This window comes from Scyliorhinus torazame, chromosome 17 (assembly GCF_047496885.1).
Source record: "Scyliorhinus torazame isolate Kashiwa2021f chromosome 17, sScyTor2.1, whole genome shotgun sequence".
Lineage (NCBI taxonomy): Eukaryota > Metazoa > Chordata > Chondrichthyes > Carcharhiniformes > Scyliorhinidae > Scyliorhinus > Scyliorhinus torazame.
This window is the reverse complement of record NC_092723.1, coordinates 13,801,628-13,821,009: the sequence shown is the minus strand read 5'-3', so window position 1 is coordinate 13,821,009 and position 19,382 is coordinate 13,801,628. Positions and strand designations below refer to the sequence as shown.

Sequence of the window (19,382 nt, the reverse complement as noted above, 5' to 3'; positions counted from 1 at the left end):
GTGGATAGCACAATTGCTTCACAGCTCCAGGATCCCAGGTTCGATCCCGGCCTGGGTCACTGTCTGTGCTGAGTCTGCTCATCCTCCCCGTGTGTGCGTGGGTTTCCTCCGGGTGCTCCGGTTTCCTCCCACAGTCCAAAGATGTGCAAGTTAGGTGGATTGGCCATGCTAAATTGCCCTTCGTGTCCAAAATTGCCCTTAGTGTTGGGTGGGGTTACTGGGTTATGGGGATAGGGTGGAGGTGTTGACCTTGGGTAGAATGCTCTTTCGAAGAGCCGGTGCAGACTTGATGGGCTGAATGGCCTCCTTCTGCACTGTAAATTCTATGATGGCCGGAGATTTACGGTCCCCGAGGGGAGGGTGCCCTCCGATTGAAGTGCCCATCCTCCCTTTCCACCTGAGCCTGAGATTTCTTTCTGGTTCCAGCCTCAGTCATTGGCCGCCCGCCAGCCTAGAAATTGAGGCTGCCTGGGAAAAGGCCCTGAAGTGACCATTAAGTTTGGACCGAGGTTGGAATGCGACCAGGAGCCAGGCATCCCTGGCAGAATCCAAATTGAGCATTAGTGAGCTGGTTATTGCTGAGTAAGTGCTGCTTGATAACACTGTCAACAACACCTTCCATCACGTTGCCAATGATGAAGAGTAGGCTGAAGGAGTGATAATTGGCCAGGTTGGATTGGTCCTGATTTTTGTGGACAGGACATAACTAAGCAATTTCCCACATTGTCAGGGAGGTGTCAATGTTGTAGCTGCACTGGAACAACTTGTCTCGGGGAGCAGCTGTCCTGGAGCACAAGTGCTATTGCTGGGATGTTTTCAGAGACTTTGCAGGCTGCAGAGGCACAGCCGTCTTTGACATCACGTTGAGTCATGTGACTGAAGGCCAATGTCTGTGATGTTGGGGACCTCAGAAGGAGGTTGAGATGGATCACCCACATGGCACTCCTGGCTGAAGATACTTGTCAATGATTCAGTCTTATCTTTTGCATTGATATGCTGGTCACCCCAGTCATTAAGGATGGAGATATTTATGGAGCCTCTTTTTGATTCAGTGTTTAATTGTCCACCACCATTCAAATGTTTTTTTTTTTCAATTTTGTTTTAAATTTAGAGTACCGAATTCATTTTTTTCCAATTAAGGGACAATTTAGTGTGGCCAATCCACCTAACCTGCACATCTTTGGGTTGTGGGGGCGAAACCCACGCAAACACGGGGAGAATGTGCAAACTCCACATGGACAGTGACCCCAGAGCCGGGATCGAACCTGGGACCTCGGCGCCGTGAGGCAGCAGGGCTAACCCACTGCGCCACCGTGCTGCCCGTCCACCACCATTCATGACTGGATGTGGCAGGAACGCAGAACTTTGATGTGACCCTTTGGCTGTGGGATTGGCTTAGCTCTGCCTATTGCATGCAGGTTCCATTGTTCGACATGCAAGTAGTCCTGGCTTATTGCTTCGCCAGGTTGACATCTCATATTTAGGTATGCTGGTATTGCACATGGCATGGTCTCCATCCCTGTTCAGTGAATCCAGTTGATCCCTTGGCTTGATGTAACGGTAGTGTGTGGGACACACTATGTCATGAGGTAACAGATTGTGGACGAGTACAATTCTGTTGCTGCTGATGACCCACAGCGCCTCATGGATGCCTGATTCAGAGCTGCTACTCTGTCCTGAATCTATTCCACTTAGCACCACACAACATCTTGGAGGGTATCCACAGTGTGCAGATGTGACTCTGTCTGCAGAAGGACAAGCGTGGTGCTCATTCCTACCTGTACTGTCGTGCACAGATGCATCTGCATCAGCTAGATTGGCCTGGTGGATTTCTTTTCCCGCAGGCACAGTCTGGCAGAAGTCCCTTCAGGGCTGAACCAGCTCAGTCAGTAGTGGTGCAAGCTCTAACAAAACCAATGTGATACTGTCTAGATAATCTGTCTCAGTATTGAGGGATAAATCCATAGACATGCAGGTTAGGTGGATTGGCCACACTAAATTTCCCCTTTGCGTCCAAAAGTTTAGCTGGGGTTACGGGGATAGGGCGGGGACATGGGCCTGGGTAGGGTGCTCTTTTATAGGGATGGTGCAGACTCGATGGGTCGAATGGCCTCCTTCTGCAGTGCAGGGAATCTATGAAATATTAGCAAGACACTGGCTACTTCCCTCCTCCTCTTCAAAATAGCACCCTGGATTGTTTTAAGTCCACCTAAGAGGGCAGATGAGGCCTCATCTGACAGGCTGCAACTCTGACAGTGCGACACTCCCGGAGTACCACACTTGAAGTTTTTGCGCTGAAGTGGGATTTGAAAGTACAACCGTGTGATTTCGGTGCAAGTATTACCCACTAAAATTTACAAAGGTTAAGGAGTTTTGTCCTCTTGGGTTTTTTTTGGACCCTTGGAGGATTCATTGATATTGTGAAGGGGATTGATAATGTTTAGCCAGTGGAATTGTTTACCACTGTGTAAGGTCCAAATTCCAGGGAAACCGAGTTAAAAATGGGGAGGTGAAGAGTGACGATCACAAGCCGGGTAAAAGTTGTCAATAATGTTTCTTCTCGCTGAGCTACACTACCCCTTGATTTATCGGAAAATTCTCATCCTTGTGTTCAAATCCCTCCATGTCCTTGACGACGACCCCCCTCCCCCTTTTTCTGTCACCTCCGCCAGCCCCATAATCCTCTGAGATATCTGAGCCACTCTAATTCCGGCATCTTGCACATCCCGGATTGTAACCGCTCCAATTGGCAGCTGTGGCTTCAGCTTCCTTTGCGTAAAGATTGGGAATTCCCTCTCGAAATCTCGCTGATTCGGCACCTCCTCCTTCAAGTTGCATCTTAAAACATGCTTCTTTGACCAGGGTTTTGGTCACCGACCCGATTTATCTCGTCACGTGACACTGTTTCAAATTGTGTTTGGTCACGGTCTTGTGAAGCTTCTTGAAATGTTTTCCCACATTAAAGGTGTTATATAAATGAAGTTGTTGTTGCAGTCGAAAGTGTATTGACGCAGACAGCGTGCGCGAGTTCGGAACTTGATTACATATGATTCGAGAGAAAACCCAATAAGGGAGAGAATGCCATTTGTGGCCTGGTGACTTCAACAGGCAGGTTCCTTGGGCTGGTGAGCTTTTCTCTGTTGCTAACCATGGTTGGCTTCTTGCGACATGTTAATCTATTTGTTTATGGATGATTTCAAAGTGTTTATCTTGAATAACAGTTGATTTGAGGCGAGCACACTTAGTCCTGGGCAATGTAGGGCAGTTCTGTGTGTTACCCTGTTTATTGATCTGTGCTTAATCATTTATGATTAAGTGCTCACATAAAGAATGGCAATGGGAACTCCAACATGTTAGAGATGCTTTGGGAGGGTAGGAACAGAGATTTTAATCAGGATGTGGGAACCCCAACATAGAATCCCTATAAGGCAGAAGGAGGCCATTCGGCCCATGGCGTCTGCACCGGCCCTCTGAAAATGCATCCCACCTAGGCCCACTCTCCCGCCCTGTACTTGTAACTCAACCCGAACTGCAAATCTTTGGACGCTAAGGGGCAATTTAACGTGGCCAATCCACCTAACCTGCACATCTTTGGACTGTGGGAGGAAACCGGAGCATCCAGAGGAAACCCACGCACACACGGGGAGAATATGCAAATTGCACACAGATGGAATTGAACGTGGGTCCCTGGCTCTGTGAGGCAGCAGCGCTGACCATTATGCTACCGTGCTTCATGTATGAACATAAGGTGTGGGCCTCCTGCCCCAAAGATAGAAAGAATGACCTATTTCATAGATTCATAGAATTTACAGTGCAGAAGAAGGCCATTCAGCCCATCGAGTCCGCACTGCCCTTCCTGGAAAGGGCACCACACCCAAGCCCATACCTCCACCCCACCCCCCACCACAGTAACCCCATCTAACCCTATTTTGGACACCAAGGGCAATTGAGCATGGCCAATCCACCTAACCTGCACGTCTTTGGACTGTGGGAGGGAACCGGAGCGCCCAGAGGAAACCCACGCAGACACGGGGAGAACGTGCAGACTCCGCACAGACAGTGACCCAGCGGGGAATCGAACCTGGGACCCTGGCGCTGTGAAGCAGCAGTGCTAGCCACTATGCTACCGTGCCGCCCCCTTGAATTTTTATATCGCCTTTCACATCCTCAGGACACCCCAAAACACGTTACAACCAATGACGTACCTTTGAAGAATCGTCACTGTTGTAATGTAGAGTACACGGCAGCCACTCTGCGCACAGCAGGTTCCCAAGAATAGCAATCTGATAATGGTCAGCGAATCTATTTTCGTGATGTCGATTCAGGAATAAATATTGGTTGGGATCCCCGGGCTAGCTCCATTGCTCCCCGTAGAGATTGTGGGATCTTCTACACCCACTTGAGAGGAAGACAGGGCCTCATCTGAAGGACAGCGCCCCTGACCATGCGGAGCACTTTCAGTTACTCCATTGGAGAGTCAAACTAGATTGATGTTCTCAGTCTCCGGATCAAACATGACAATAACTCCTGCCGTGTACCTGGAAATGGGGTATGTGGCTGGCTGGCTCCATTGACAGACCCCCGCTCTGCTTTGCCAGCAGAGTGAGACTGCTCTTCCCCATGTTGTACGGGAATATCACAGGTTCGATCACCTCTTGGGGGTCCTTTTCTCCCTGTTATTCAGAGGGAGCAGGAGAGATTTTGCATGAAGGCCTGGCGTCTGTTCTTGGGGAAATTTGAAGGAAATGCTATCCCCACCATTCTGTTGCAGCTTATAATGGCTGCTCAGTGACACTGGCAGAAGAGATTTCTTTCCAAAAAATATCCTTTCTCCATATAATTTGTCGAAGTACATCACATGACGGATCAAATTGACACTCCATAAAGTGCAGAACAGTTCAATTTCTTTCAATCCAGTACATGCCAGTTTGAGGGACATTTACAGGTTATGTTTACAATGTATAGGTCTCATGCATACAGTCCGGGAGGTTGCAATCCCTCTGAGTACAAGATAAGATGGGAGGGCTTTAACCTGTGCCCTTTCTTCATTGAGGCTCTACACCAATAGAAGAGTTAGAACAAGGCCACCTTCTCAGCTAATGGTGGAAAAGTGGTTTCAATCCTTCCGGTGAAAAAAGTTTCATTCTCCTGAATAATAGCTACAGAGCTCTCAAACCTTCAGAGTCACTGGTCACAGTCTCCACTTCAAACCCTGAGTATAAGTGATCAGCGTTGGCTAAAGTTTTGGAATAATATTCTGCCTCGGTCGCTTAACCTCTTCTATTCTTTTTCAGTCACAATGACAGAACTACCACATTCCAGGACCCAGTGACCGGGGTTGTGCCCATTGAGAACTGCATCTTCAAACTGGAAGACAAGTGAGTCTAATATGACTTTTTCTCTCTTTCGCACTGTGAGTTTTGCTCTCCCTCTCCTCTACTCCTATAGAGGTCTAGTTTAATGGGTGTTGGTTTCCCTCTCACTCTCCCTCTCTCTCCCCTTCTCTCTCTCCCTCTCTCTCTGTCTTTCTCTTCTTTTCTAAAGGGCTGTGTTCTATGGGTCTTGATTGTCATCTCTGCTCGTCTGATGGGTTCCAGTTGCATGAGCCCTGCTTACCTTCCCTATCCCGTCACCTGAAAAGCTGTAGTTCAATTGGGATTGATTGTCTGACGTTACCACGTCGAAATATCATTCGACCCGTATGAGTCTTCACAATGACTGTCTGCCATCTAGTCAACTGAGTGTGACTGCTTAACCTGGCTGAGGTTTTTGACCATCTTCTTCCTATAACAGAGGCACTGAGAATATTTGTAGCCTAATCTGTGCCCTCTTTTGAGATCCGTTAATTTAGCAAAGGTTCGAACAATCAAATCCATAGAATCTCTGCAGTGCAGAAGGGGGCCATTCAGCCCATTGAGTCTGCAGCAACCCTTTGAAAGAGCACCCTACCTGGGTCCCCCCCCCCCCCCCCCCCCCCCCACCCTATCCCCATAACCCCACCTGACCTGCACATCTTTGCGCACCAATCCACCCAACCTGCAGAAATTTAGACTGTGGGAGGAAATCGGAGCGTCCGGAGGAAACCCACGCAGACACGGGCAGCACAGATAGTCAACCAAGGCCGGAATCGAACCCGGGTTTCTGGCACTGTGAGGCAATGGTGCCAACCACTGTGCCACCATGCCTAGAACCTTGCTGGTTTGTATGAATCAGCAACCTGCTGGATTTAATAGCTGAGCTGGGCACAACAATGCCAGGTTAAGAGGGGCATAACTTTTGTCGCAACTTCTCCGGTTTATTTTCCAATGTATAGCTTCTCGGAAATATAGGTGACCTACAAGAGCTCGGAATATTGTTTTATTCTGGCCTCTCGCAATCCCGATTTTCATTGCTCCGCCATTGCTTGCTATGCATTCATCTACTGAAGCTCTAAACTTTAGAATTCACTCCATAAACTGTCGTACCTCTCTCTCCCTCTCTCTATCTCAGAGAATCATAGAATTTGCAGGGCAGAAGGAGGCCATTCAGCCCATTGAGTGTGCACCGGCCCTTCAACCATGCCATAGACATATATGAACAGGCCCTTTATAATTGCACGCTGTTGGCCGGAATTCTCCAGCCTTTGGGATTCTCTCTTCCCATCGGCAGTGCACCACCGCCCGCAGGCATCCCAGCAACGTGGGGTGGCTCCAATGGGAAATCCCATTGACAAGTGGCGGGAAGAGAGAATCCCACCGCCAGCGAATGGCGCTCCGCCGAGATGCACGCGGCTGGAGAACCGGGGAATCCAGCCTGTGGTTTATTTTGAGGAATCTGTTGAAGGACCAAAGTCCATATCGTTTTATTTTGATGTTGGGACGATAGTATAAAATAGTTGAAGGCAGACCAAACCAAGGCGATCTTCCCGATAGGCTGATGATTAACCCTGCAGCCAGTCGGAAATAGTTCCAAAAGCAATGAATCAACACTCAAAACAGGATACTGAATCGTGAGCGGGTTCCTGGTCTCCAAGAAGCCCCTGTGGATAAACAAGGTTACAATGAAGACACTTTACATTCTCAGCATCCAAATTAATATTTTGTTGGGGGAGGGGGTAACTTTACCTCAACTCATCAGTCGGGGGCTGGTGTGGAATGTTGTTTCTACTCCCCTGACCAAAATTATACTCTTGATTTAAGTCTAAAACCAGAGTTGCACTCGATCTCATTGGCACCCCAAAGGCGAGGATAGATGAAAATAGTTTGCCTTGTCTCTGAGGCTCTCCGGTTGCCGTTGTCAGCCAGAATGGTTTTATCAGTAAGCAGAACTTCTAGATGTGTGAGCTAGTTCTGTGAGAGTTCTAAAAATACGAAGCCTCCATATGATCTGAGAGGCGATGAAATTTCCTAATCATCACCTGTACCTCTATTTGTCATATTCACGAGCTGTAAATAGGAAATAGGTGCGTGTGACTGTTAATCTCAATACTCGTACTTTACTGTGCTGGGTTAGTTACAGTGCTGGCCTCAATAAATAACTATTTGACAGACACGCTATGAGCCAGGGCCAAGGAGCTCATCTTTTCTGACTATGAGGCAATGTTTTCAACCAGAAGGCAACAATGAAATGTGAATATTTCTATTTGCAGACGCCAGTTTGTGCACAGAGTCAGGGAGGCCTCGAGTTGTACATCAGACGCTAAATTCACACACAAATAATTCAAATTGTGATATTGACTTGCAGGGGAATTTGGAAATTTCTTTGGCTAGAATTCTTTTCCCTTTGGCACCAAGATGTTGCTTTTCAGTTTAGCTGTGTAGAGAAATAAGTCACACTCACCCCTGATTTGGAAGCTTGTGGGTTTATGTCTTACTCCACGCACTTCAGTACAAAATCTCGGCTGACGGACCCCCGGGGCAGTGCTGAGGGAGTGCTGGGTTGCCGTTGTTCAAATTAGACCGTAAACTGAGACGCATTCGGCCCTCTCAGAATCAAAGACTGGTTAGAGCACTGAAGGAAGCAATTCAGCCCATCGAGCACCACTTCTGTGCTCTTTCCCTGTCATCCTGCAAATCTTTCCCCATAGGGCGTTTCCATTTCCCTTGTTAAGTGGATGCAAAATACCTTGCACTACTGGGCTGCATGGTGGCGCAGTGGTCAGCACTGCTGCCTCATGGTGCAGAGGACCTGAGTTCGATCCCGCCCCGGGTCACTGTCCGTGTGGAGTTTGCACATTCTCCCCGTGTCTGCTTGGCTCTCACCCCCACAATCCAAAACGATGTGCAGGGTAGGTGGATTGGCCATGCTAAATTACCCCTTAATTGGAAAAAAAATAGAATTGGGTACTCTAAATTTATTTTTAAAAAGACCATACACCACTATTTAGAAGGCAGCCTTGCAATTAAATAGCCCCTTTCCTGACTTCAGAGTGGCCAAAGTGCTCTACTGGCTCTGGAGTACTTTTGGAGTGTAGTTAATGTTGCAATAATATTGAAGACCTGTGCTCCAGAACATGCCACACCCCGAGCCAAGCTGTTCCAGTACAGCGACAACACTGGCATCTACCCGGCAATGTGGAAAATAATGTGTACACAAGAAACAGGACAAATCCAACCCAGCCAATTCCCACCCTATCAATCTACTCTCTATCATCAGTAAAATGATGGAAGGAGTCATAAACAGTGCTCTCAAGCGGCACTTACTCAGCAATAACCTGCTCACGGACGTTCAGTTTGGATTCCGCCCAGGGTAACTCAGCTCCTGACCTCATTACAGCCTTGGTTCAAACATGGACAAAAGAGCTGAATGCCAGAGGGTAGGTGAGAGTGACTGCCCTTGATATCAAGGCAGCATTTGACCAAGTATGGCATCAAGAGGCCCTCGCAAAACTGGAGTCAATGGGAATCAGGGGGGGAAACTGTCCGCTGGTTGGAGTCATACCCGGCACCAAGAAAGATGGTTGTGGTGGTTGGAGGTCAATCATCTCAACTCCAGGACATCACTGCAGGAGTTCCTCAGGATAGTGTCCGAGGCCCGACCATCTTCAGCTGCTTCATCAATGATCTCCCTTCCATCATAAGGTCAGAAGTGGGGATGTTCGCTGATGACTGCACAATGTTCAGCACCATTCGCGACTCCTCAGATAATGAAGCAGTCCGTGTCCAAATGCAGCAAGACCTGGACAATATCCAGGCTTGGGAAGACAAATGGCAAGTTACATTCGTGCCACAGAAGTGTCAGGCTATGAGCATCTCCCACAAGAGAGGATCTAACCATCGCCCCTTGACATTCAATGTCATTACCATCACTGAATCCCCAACAATCAACATCCTGGGTGTTACCATTGATCAGAAACTGAACTGGACTAACCACATTAATACTGTGGCTACCAGGGCAGGTCAAAGGCTAGGAATCCTACAGCCCCCCCCCCCCGAATGCCTGTCCACCATCTACAAAGCCAAAGTCAGGAATGCAATGTAATATTCTCCCCTTGCCTCCAACAACACTCAAGAAACTCAACACCACCCAAGTCAAAGCAGCCCGCTTGATTGGCACCACCTTCCACAAACATTCAAACCCTCCACCACCAATGAACAGTGGCAGAAGTGAGTACTATTTACTAGGTGCACTGCAGTAACTCACTACGGTTGCTTAGACAACACCTTCCAAACCCATGACCACTAGCATTTAGAAGGACAAGAACAGCAGATACCTGGGAACCCCACCACCTGGAGGTTCCCCTCCAAATTACTCACCACCCTGACTTGGAAATATATCACCGTTCCTTCACTGTCGCTGGGGCAACTCCCTGCCTAACAGCACAGTGGGTGTACCTACACCCCAAGGACTGCAGCGGTTCAAGAAGGAACTCACCACCACCTTCTGTAGGGCAACTAGGAATGGGCAATAAATGCTGGCCTAACCAGCGACACCCACATACCGTAAATTAATTTTTAAAAAGGAGATCTTGTGAGTAGTGCCTCTGCTTCTGAGACGAGGCTTTTGTGTTTGCACTTTGGGATCTAATGGCCGGCAAAGGGGGCGTTCACAATGCAAACAAACAGGTTGGGCATCCACCGGTGGGACCTGGCGGCGCGGGCGGCCTCCGGGGTTCTCGGGGGGGGGGGGGGGGGGCGTGGGGGGATCCGGCCCCGGGAGGTGCCCCCGCGGTGGCCTGGCCCGCGATCGGGGCCCACCGATCCGCGGGCGGGCCTGTGCCATGGGGGCACTCTATTCCGCACCGGCGGTTGTCGCGGTCCGCCGTTGCCGGTGCGGAAACAAAGCCCTCTGCGCATGCGCGGGGATTCGCCAGCACACGCTGGTGCTCCCGCACATGCGCCAACTTGCGCCGGCCGGCGGAGGCCCTTCAGCTGCGCTTGGCGTGGCGCCAAGCCCCTTTCCCGCCGGTCGGCGAGGCGCAAACCACTCCGGGGCGGGCCTAGCCCCTGAAAGTGCGGAGGATTCCTTGGGGGTGGCCCGATGCCGGGGTGGTGCACGACACTCCGCACAGCCGGGACCTCCCGCCCTGCCGGGTAGGGGAGAATCCCGCCCCATGTTTCCATAGCAACTCGGGCTCCCTGAGTAAACCAGAATAGACTATCACTTGTAACGTAGGAACTGGGGCAGACAATTTGTGAACAGCAAGCTCCCAGAAACAGCAATGTGACACTTACCAGCTAATCTCCACGCCATGCAGAAACACTGCCTTGGGATTCTTCTCTGTTCACCAGAGGACCACTGTCTCCCCTAGTTCTAGCTCTGAACATCCTTCCAACATCTACCCTGTCAGATCCCCTGCGAATATTATGGGGGAAACTGCAAATCCTGCTATGTCAGGAGAATTGCGGGAGAATCCCGAAACCGGATTTGCGTTGCCTGAGCCAGGGGGCAGTGTCATGTTCGCACTGCCAAGGGGCTTGGCCTGAAAGGGATACTGGGGGGGGGGACCTTGAAGGGGTGGGGGGGGGGGGGCCTTGAAGGGGAGGATGACATTTGGCGAACCCATAGCGGGATGTTGCTCACTTGCGACTGCCTTGCCAGTGATTGGTGTGTCCGCGTGGGTTTCCCCCGGGTGCTCCAGTTTTCTCCCACAGTCAAAAGATGTGCAGGTTAGTTGGATTTGCCCTCGGTGGGATTATGGGGATATGGTGGGGGTTTGGGCCTGGGTCGTATGCTCTTTCAGAGGGTCGGTGCAGACTCGATGGGCCAAATGGCCTCCTGCATTGTAGGGTTTCTAGATTCGCAGATGTTTCAGACCTTATTTCAAGACCAGTCTTTTTGGCTTGTCTTATGTCAAAAACCTTGAGCCAGAAATCATAACCTATTTGGTTCAGTTTTGGAGACTGCGTATACAGATACAATACATAACACACACGTAACATATTGAAATAATGCACATGTACATAGAACATAGAACATAGAAAATACAGCACAGAACAGGCCCTTCGGCCCACGATGTTGTGCCGAACCTTTGTCCTAGATTAATCATAGATTATCATTGAATTTACAGTGCAGAAGGAGGCCATTCGGCCCTTTGAGTCTGCACCGGCTCTTGGAAAGAGCACCCTACCCAAACTCAACACCTTCACCCAACACCAAGGGCAATTTGGACATTAAGGGCAATTTATCATTGGCCAATTCACCTAACCCGCACATCTTTGGATTGTGGGAGGAAACCGGAGCACCCGGAGGAAACCCACGCAGACACGGGGAGGACGTGCAGACTCCGCACAGTCAGTGACCCAAGCCGGAATCGAACCTGGGACCCTGGAGCCGTGAAGCAATTGTGCTATCCACAATGCTACCGTGCTAAATGACATGTATGCATGTAATGGATGTACATGTACAACACATACACACAGTATGCATGTGTAATAGTGCATATAGGTACACCACAAACACAACGCACAGAAATTCAGCACATACATTAGCATGAGTGATACAGTAAATCAATATTTGGAAATTCTATTTGTATTTCTGCCATGTTCTAACATTGCTGTCTTGATTGTTTTAGGCCAAAACCTAACATGTCACACCGGGCAGGAGGAATGCGAGGTGAAGGAGGTGGCGGGCAGCGCCCAACCAGCATTGCGAGTGAGATGTCCAATCACACCTTGGCTTCAGAAGCCTCTCAGGAACAGATAGCCAGGGTAAGGGTGCCACTGGCCCTCAGTACAGGCACAGGTTCGCCGTGAGTCGGGAGGGACTCAATTGTAACGCAGGTGGTGGGAGGGTCATTGATATCACTGCAGTGGACATCATATTCACTGTACCTAAAACTGGTTTGAGGAATACCAGTCCTGCCCACCCACCTCTTTCCCCCCCCCCCCCTCGCCCCTCCCCCTATCCCCACTTCAGAGGAGTCTTAAAGCTCAATCCATATTGATCTGAACCACAGCCTCTCGAAACAGTTTATAAATGTACAATACTGAGCGGAAATGCCACTTATTGTAACTGCCACATTTAATGAATGTTGGTAAGTAGGCTATGGATCTTATGCAGCTTCAGGAAATGGCCAGAGGCATCCAGTCTCACAGTTGACCTAATTTAGCTTGCTGTTTGGAACTGCATGTGTCGGAGTAAGGAATAATTCCACTGCTGGTTACGGATCAGAGCTTTTCTCCTGGCACAAAGAATATTGAGCTATTTAAGGCCCCAACTACAAATAACAAACAAAGAACAAAGAAAAGTACAGCACAGGAACAGGCCCTTCGGCCCTCCAAGCTCGTGCCGACCATGCTGCCCGACAAATCTACAATCTTCTACATTTCCTGGGTCCGTATCCCTCTATTCCCATCCTATTCATGTATTTGTTAAGATGCCCCTTAAATGTCACTATCGTCCCTGCTTCCACCACCTCCTCCGGTAGCGAGTTCCAGCACCCACTACCCTCTGTGTAAAAAAACTTGCCTCGTACATCTACTCTAAACCTTGCCCCTCTCACCTTAAACCTATGCCCCCTAGTAATTGACCCCTCTACCCTGGGGAAAAGCCTCTGACTATCCACTCTGTCTATGCCCCTCATAATTTTGTAGACCTCTATCAGGTCGCCCCTCAACCTCCGTCGTTCCAGTGAGAACAAACCGAGTTTATTCAACCGCTCCTCACAGCTAATGCCCTCCATACCAGGCAACATTCTGGTAAATCTCTTATGCACCCTCTCTAAAGCCTCCACATCCTTCTGGTCTGCTTCAAAACTGTCTGCTCTGCTCTGCAATCTATTGCAGTATTGGACTTGCAGTGACTGTAATAAGGGTGTATGTTTTCCCATCGTGCTATGCTGTACTGATACATTGATCAGGGACCCTATCAAACAGTCTCAATCAATTAGTCTGCAATAGACCCAAAGATACGGCGTAAAACATCGCACAACTGTTACTCTGGAAGAGGTGCAGAACCCGGTGGGGAATGCATCATGGAAATGTTCGCAAAGCAATTGACGAACATCAAGGTTACTGGTCACTTGGGGCAGGTGGACACCAGGGATGCACCAACAGTGGCATTTGTGCCTTTTTGCTCCTGCACCTGACTTTTCAAACTCTAGCACTGTCAGCACAGGACAGTGCAATCCCAGAGCAGCTGCCAACACTGTGAGCCAAGAAACCTCTTTTTTTTCTTTATTCTTTCATGGGATGTTGGCTTCGCTGGAAAGCCCAGCATTTGTCGCCTATCCCTAATTGCTCTTGAACTAAGTGACTTGCTGGGCCATTTCAGAGGGCAGTTAGGAGTGAAACACATTGCTGTGGGTCTGGAGTCACATGTAGGCCAGACCGAATAAGGACGGCAGATTTCCTTCCCTGAAGGAAAATCATGAATCGGGTGTTTTTTTTTACAACAATCGACGATAGTTGCCACCGTCACCATTACTGATATTAGCCTTATATTCGTGATTTTATTAACTACATTTAAATTCTATCAGCTGGCGTGGTGGGATTTGAACCCATGTCCCCAGAGCATTAGCCTGGGCCTCTGGATTACTAGGGGGCGAGTCTCTAAGCTCCGCGCTGGGCCGGAGAATCGGCGCAACCGCGCCCCGACGCTGGCGCGCGAATTCCCCGAGGTACGGAGAATCGGCGCCGTTTGCGCCGACGCGTTTGACGTGGCGCCGGCCGCTGGAATCGCCGGGGCCGCCGATTCTCCGGCCCGGATGGGCTGAGCGGCCGCGCGGATACGGCAGAGTCCCGCCGGCGCCGTTCACCCCTGGTCGCTGCTGGCGGGAGCTCTGCGCGAAGGGTCGGGGGGCAGCCTGTGGGGCGGGGAAAAGCGATCCCTCACCGGGGGGGGGGGCTCCGATGGGGTCTCGCCTGTGATCGGGGCCCACCGATCGGCGGGCCGGCCTCTCTCCCCCGGGCCTACTTTCTTGCGCGGTTGGCCCCTGAACACCGACGCCATGTTGAGTTGGGGCCGGCGCGCTGAAGAAGTCCCCCGCGCATGCGCAGGTTGGCACGGCGCCCATTTGGCGCCGGGAAAGGAGGCTGGAGCGGCATGAACCGCTCCAGTGCCGTGCTGGCCCCCTGTAGGGGCCAGGATCGGTTGTGCCCTTTTCGCGCCGTCGTGAAACACGACGGCGTTCATGACAGCGTGAACACTTGGGCACCATTTTGGAGAATCCCCCCCCCTTAGTCTCCTGACATTACCCGAAGAAAGCCCATTTGACCCACCGTCTCTGCACCGCCTCTCCAAATGAGCATTGTGACGTAGTGCCATTCTCCTGGTCTTTTCCCGTATCTACGCACATTGTTACTATTCAAATAATCATCTAATGCCCTTGAATGCCTCGATTGAACCTGCCTCCGCCACACTTCCAGGCAGTGCATTTCCAGACCTGAACAACTCGCTGTGTGATAAAGTTTTTACATCACATTTGCTTCTTTTGCAAATCACTTTAAATCTGTGCCCTCTCGTTCTGATCCTTTTACAGGGGGGGGGAACAGTTTCTTCCTGTCCACTCTTGTCCATCCCCCTCATGATTTTGAGCAGCTCTATCAAATCTCCTCTTACCCGGTTTGAGGAGGGGATGCGCAGGATGGGAAAGTCCGTTGACCTCCTTGTAGGTCTGCTCCAAGGTCTAGCCAGAGACCCTCTCCATACGTGCAGACGGGACATGGCCTGGAGGCAGTGGGAACAGAGGTGGATTTGCCACTCTGCTTGCCAGTCTCTCTTCCCCGGTCTTGACTGCGCGGGGTGGTACTGAAGATAGACCATTCACTGTCATGAGGCCTTCTGTGAATGGTGGACACTTCAAGGGTTGAAGGTGTCATGTTTTTATTTTTGTTTGATAGGTTCCCTTTCCCCTTTATTGGTTATGATTATGATTATCTTTCTTAGTTATGGCAATGGTTTAGGTCCTTATTAGCTGTGCCACTTCAAAAAGGATTAAATTGATAACGTTTTGACCCAAATATTTCAACACCGTCTCTTAACAGACTTCCAGGTCATCAAAGAAGAACGCTGCCTTTGGCAAAAGATCAAACTCAATGAAGAGGAATCCAAAAGCCAATGTTCTGAAGAGTGGCTGGCTGTTTAAGCAGGTACAGTATAACTCCTGTCTGACTGGAGGGAAAAACGCCTGTGAAGTGGCGTGTTGAGGTGCAAGCTTGCAGTAAGCATTACTTTACCAGCAGTGATGCCCTACTTAAAATAAGTGTCTTACCATTGTCACAAAGCATGCCACTGCTTTCTGTGAGGATATCCCAACTTGGAAGCCCGGTTTGTGTGCCAGTAGTTTTGTTTTGTTTTGGTGTGGGGAGACAAGTGTGTCCCCAGTGAGAATAAACAGCCCAGTTAGCGTGCAACAATTATCAAAGACTATTTATTAAAATAAAGAAAAGACAAATACACACGAACAGGACTACTCTACTCTCACGCAATTAAGATGTATGAAATGCGAAACACACACAGTTAATACGGAACTTGTTACGAAATATATCTGCGATACCTGAACCCTGTAAAACTTCCCCTGTTCCCCAAACAACATCCAAATTGAATAACCAGCTATAGTTACTCACAAAACAGGGGGCACGGAAGCACAGCGGTTAGCACAGTTGCTTCACAACTCTAGGGTACCAGGTTCGATTCCCATCTTGGGTCACTGTCTGTGCACAGTTTGCACGTTCTCCCCGTGTCTGCGTGGGTTTCCTCCGGGTGCTCCGGTTTCCTCCCACGGTCCAAAGATGTGCAGGTTAGGTGGATTGGCCATGCTAAATTGCCCTTAGTGTCCAAAAAGGTTGGTGGGGTTGCTGGGTTATGGGGATAGGGTGGCGGTGTAGGCGTAGGTAGGGTGCTCTTTCCAAGGGCAGGTGCAGAATCGATGGGCCGACTGGCCTCCTTCACTGTAAATTCTACGATGCTCAAATCTGGGAGCCATCTTTCTCCTGGTCCCGCAAAGAAATTTTAAAACTGCTATTACGAAGGTTTTCTGCAGTGCCATAGCTCTAAGACTTAGAAGCTTGTTTGCTGAAAACTTTAGCCTTTAGGCTTGGTAGTAGATACGCCTTCTGAGACTGCTCAATGTTAACTGCCTCTCTTGGCTTCTCAGGATTTAGGCAATTATACTGTTGCTCATAGAATCAGAGAATCCCTACAGTGCAGAAGGAGGCCATTCGGCCAATTGAGTCTGCACTGGCCCTCCGAAAGAGAACACCAGATGGGCCCACTCCCTCACCCTATCCCAGTAGCCCCACCAAACCTTTGGACACTAAGGGGCAATCTTTTTAAAAATAAATTTAGTGTACCCAATTCTTTTATTTCCAATTAAGGGGTAACTTAGCATGGCCACTTCACCAACCCTGCACACCTTTTTGGGTTGTGGGTGTGAGAGCCACGCAAACACGGGGAGAATGTGACTAAGGGGCAATTTAGCAGCACCAATCCACCTAACCTGCACACCTTTGGACTGTGGGAGGAAACCAGAGCACCCGGAGGAAACCCACGCAGACACGGGGAGAATGTGCAGACTCCACAAAGACAATCACCCAAGGTCGGAATTGAACCTAGGTCACTGGCACTGTGAGGCGGCAGTTCTAACCACTGTGCACCCCATATGCCTCCTGTGTCTGCCCTTATCAACTTCCTTGACTGTGCATATCTCCGGAACCTTCCCAATCGACTGTGCCTCCTCCATAAGCTATTCACGCTTCATTATTATCTAAACAACTGTTCTAAACTTGTTACCAGGAGAAACGCAGACTAATTGAGGCCCTTTAAATACTGTCTACTGCTGTCTCCAGGCAGATTCATGAAACTGTGTACAGGGTGTATCTGGGTGTACAGATCCACAGGTCACTGAAAGTGACAACACAGGTGGAGAAGGTAGTCAAGAAGGCATATGGCATGCTTGCCTTCATTGGCCATGACATTGAGTATAAAAATTGGTAAGTCATGTTGAAGCTACACAGAACCTTACTTCGGCCGCACTTGGAATATAGTGTTTAATTCTGGTTGCCACACTAACATAAGGATGTGGCGACTTTGGAGAGGGCACTGAAGAGGTTTACCAGGATGTTGCCTAATATGGAGGGCATTAGCTATGAGGAGAGGATGGATAAACTCGGTTTGTTCTCACTGGAATGATGGAGGTTGAGGGGGGAACCTGATGGAAGTCTACAAAATTATGAGGGGCATGGACAGAGTGGATAGTCAGAAGCTTTTTCCCAGGGTGGAAGAGAAAATTATTTGGGGGCATGGGTTTAAGGTACGAGGGACAAAGTTTAGAGGAGATATGTGTGGTGATGTGCATCAATGTAAATGCATGTAGGCTAGCTAGACACTAGATACTACAAAGACATCACACACACACACTCAACCAATAGATCAGTTAGACAGGACACGACCAATGGACATTCACGATACACACAGAGGTGACACGACCACAGGAGGGCATTACACCAACCCATATGTAAAGGACACCACACACATGATTTCCCTCTTTCCAGTGGAGACAGTCAGTGAGTAGAGACACAGGGTTGATTCAATATCACTCCCACCACGTGGATTGCAGCAACTGGTTAGTCAGTCTGGGTAGCTATAGTAGGATTAGCAGTAGTGTCGAACCCGAGTAATAGAAGTGTAAATAGTTTAATAAACGTGTTGAAGTTATCTCCACATCTGAACCTTCCTTTGTCAAGTGCACCACAAGGAAGCTGCTTATGTTACACCTAGAACATAACAAATCAATATGCAAGAGAAGTTTTTTACGCAGAGGGTAGAGGGTGCCTGGAACTCGCTGCCGGAGGAGGTGGTGGAAGGAGGTATGATAGCGACATTTAAGGGGCGTCTTGACAGATACGTAAATTGGATGGGAATAGAGGGTTGCATTCTTTCAGAATGCACTTTTTCAAAGGGTGGTAGAATTCAAGACCCCCTTGTGGATGGTGAGACAATTAAAACTTTTGAGACTGAAATAGGCTTTGGCAGGTAAGGGGTACAATTGATAAGGAGTTGATCCAATTGCCTGTAACCAGAATTGCATTGCAGATCATACATGGGCTAGTTAAAAAGGATTGGTTTGAGGGGCTGAATGGCCTACTCCTTTTCCTAATATTCCCGTAAGAGAACTTGGAAAAAATTGAGCCTGAGATCTTTTTGAATCGGTTTACCTTTATCAACTGGGCCATTCTTACCGGATGGATTTGAGTTTGATAGCCTGCTGTAGGAGGAGTATTTCCCCCAGCATCCATGACAGGTTATAAACATACACTGAAGTTACAACGTGGGAACAGTGATTTCAGCCCAACGCGATTCTCCCAATGTTTACTCCCTGTACAAACAAGTGATTTCAAACACATTCACCCACCCTGTTTCCACATCCCCTCGGCCGCACTCTCTTTGTCCGCTTATCCGAACTGGTCTGGGAATATTGACACAGTTTCTTCTTTAACTGCTGATTCTGGGAGAAAAATTCCACAACCTCACAACTCTTTTTGTGTGAAGAAGTGTTCCCCCAGCTTTTCCATTTAATGTTGTACCTGTGGCTTCTTAACCCCTCAACGACTGTTTCTATCAACTCTGTTGTATTTGCATTTCCTCACACCAGGCAGCAAGTGTAGAAGATAAATTCCATAATGTTGTTTCAAATACTGTACAATGCTTGTGCCTCAGTTGCAATTTAACATTAAGCAACATGAATAGTAAAGTCGCCACAGTCCCAGATGACCATAGGCTGCTTTCCCCTTTGAGGGGGAGAGCTGACTGGTGGCGGTTTAACCTGAGGATCACCACACAGGCGAGGGGCACGGTTGAGAAGGTGGAGCCTTCATGAATAACCTCAGCCCGATACGGGAATTGAACCCACGCTGCTGGCCTCGTTTCATAGAATTTACAGACCATTCGGCCCATCGAGTCTGCTCCGGCTCTTGGAAAGAGCACCCCACCCAAGGTCAACACCTCCACCCTATCCCCATAAA

The 19,382-nt window shown here is 49.1% G+C and overlaps 1 protein-coding gene across 11 annotated transcripts in view; it reads left to right on the top strand.

The window, feature by feature from the left end:
• The window catches only part of plekha6 (pleckstrin homology domain containing, family A member 6), a 358,362-nt gene that overhangs the window by 239,329 nt on the left and 99,651 nt on the right, over positions 1-19,382 (top strand). For all 11 annotated transcript variants that reach the window (XM_072480061.1, XM_072480065.1, XM_072480059.1 and 8 more), the window contains 3 exons: positions 5,295-5,378; positions 11,993-12,128; positions 15,405-15,509. In XM_072480061.1, the coding sequence (XP_072336162.1) occupies positions 5,295-5,378; positions 11,993-12,128; positions 15,405-15,509 (325 nt within the window). The remainder of the gene's footprint in view (positions 1-5,294; positions 5,379-11,992; positions 12,129-15,404; positions 15,510-19,382) is intronic.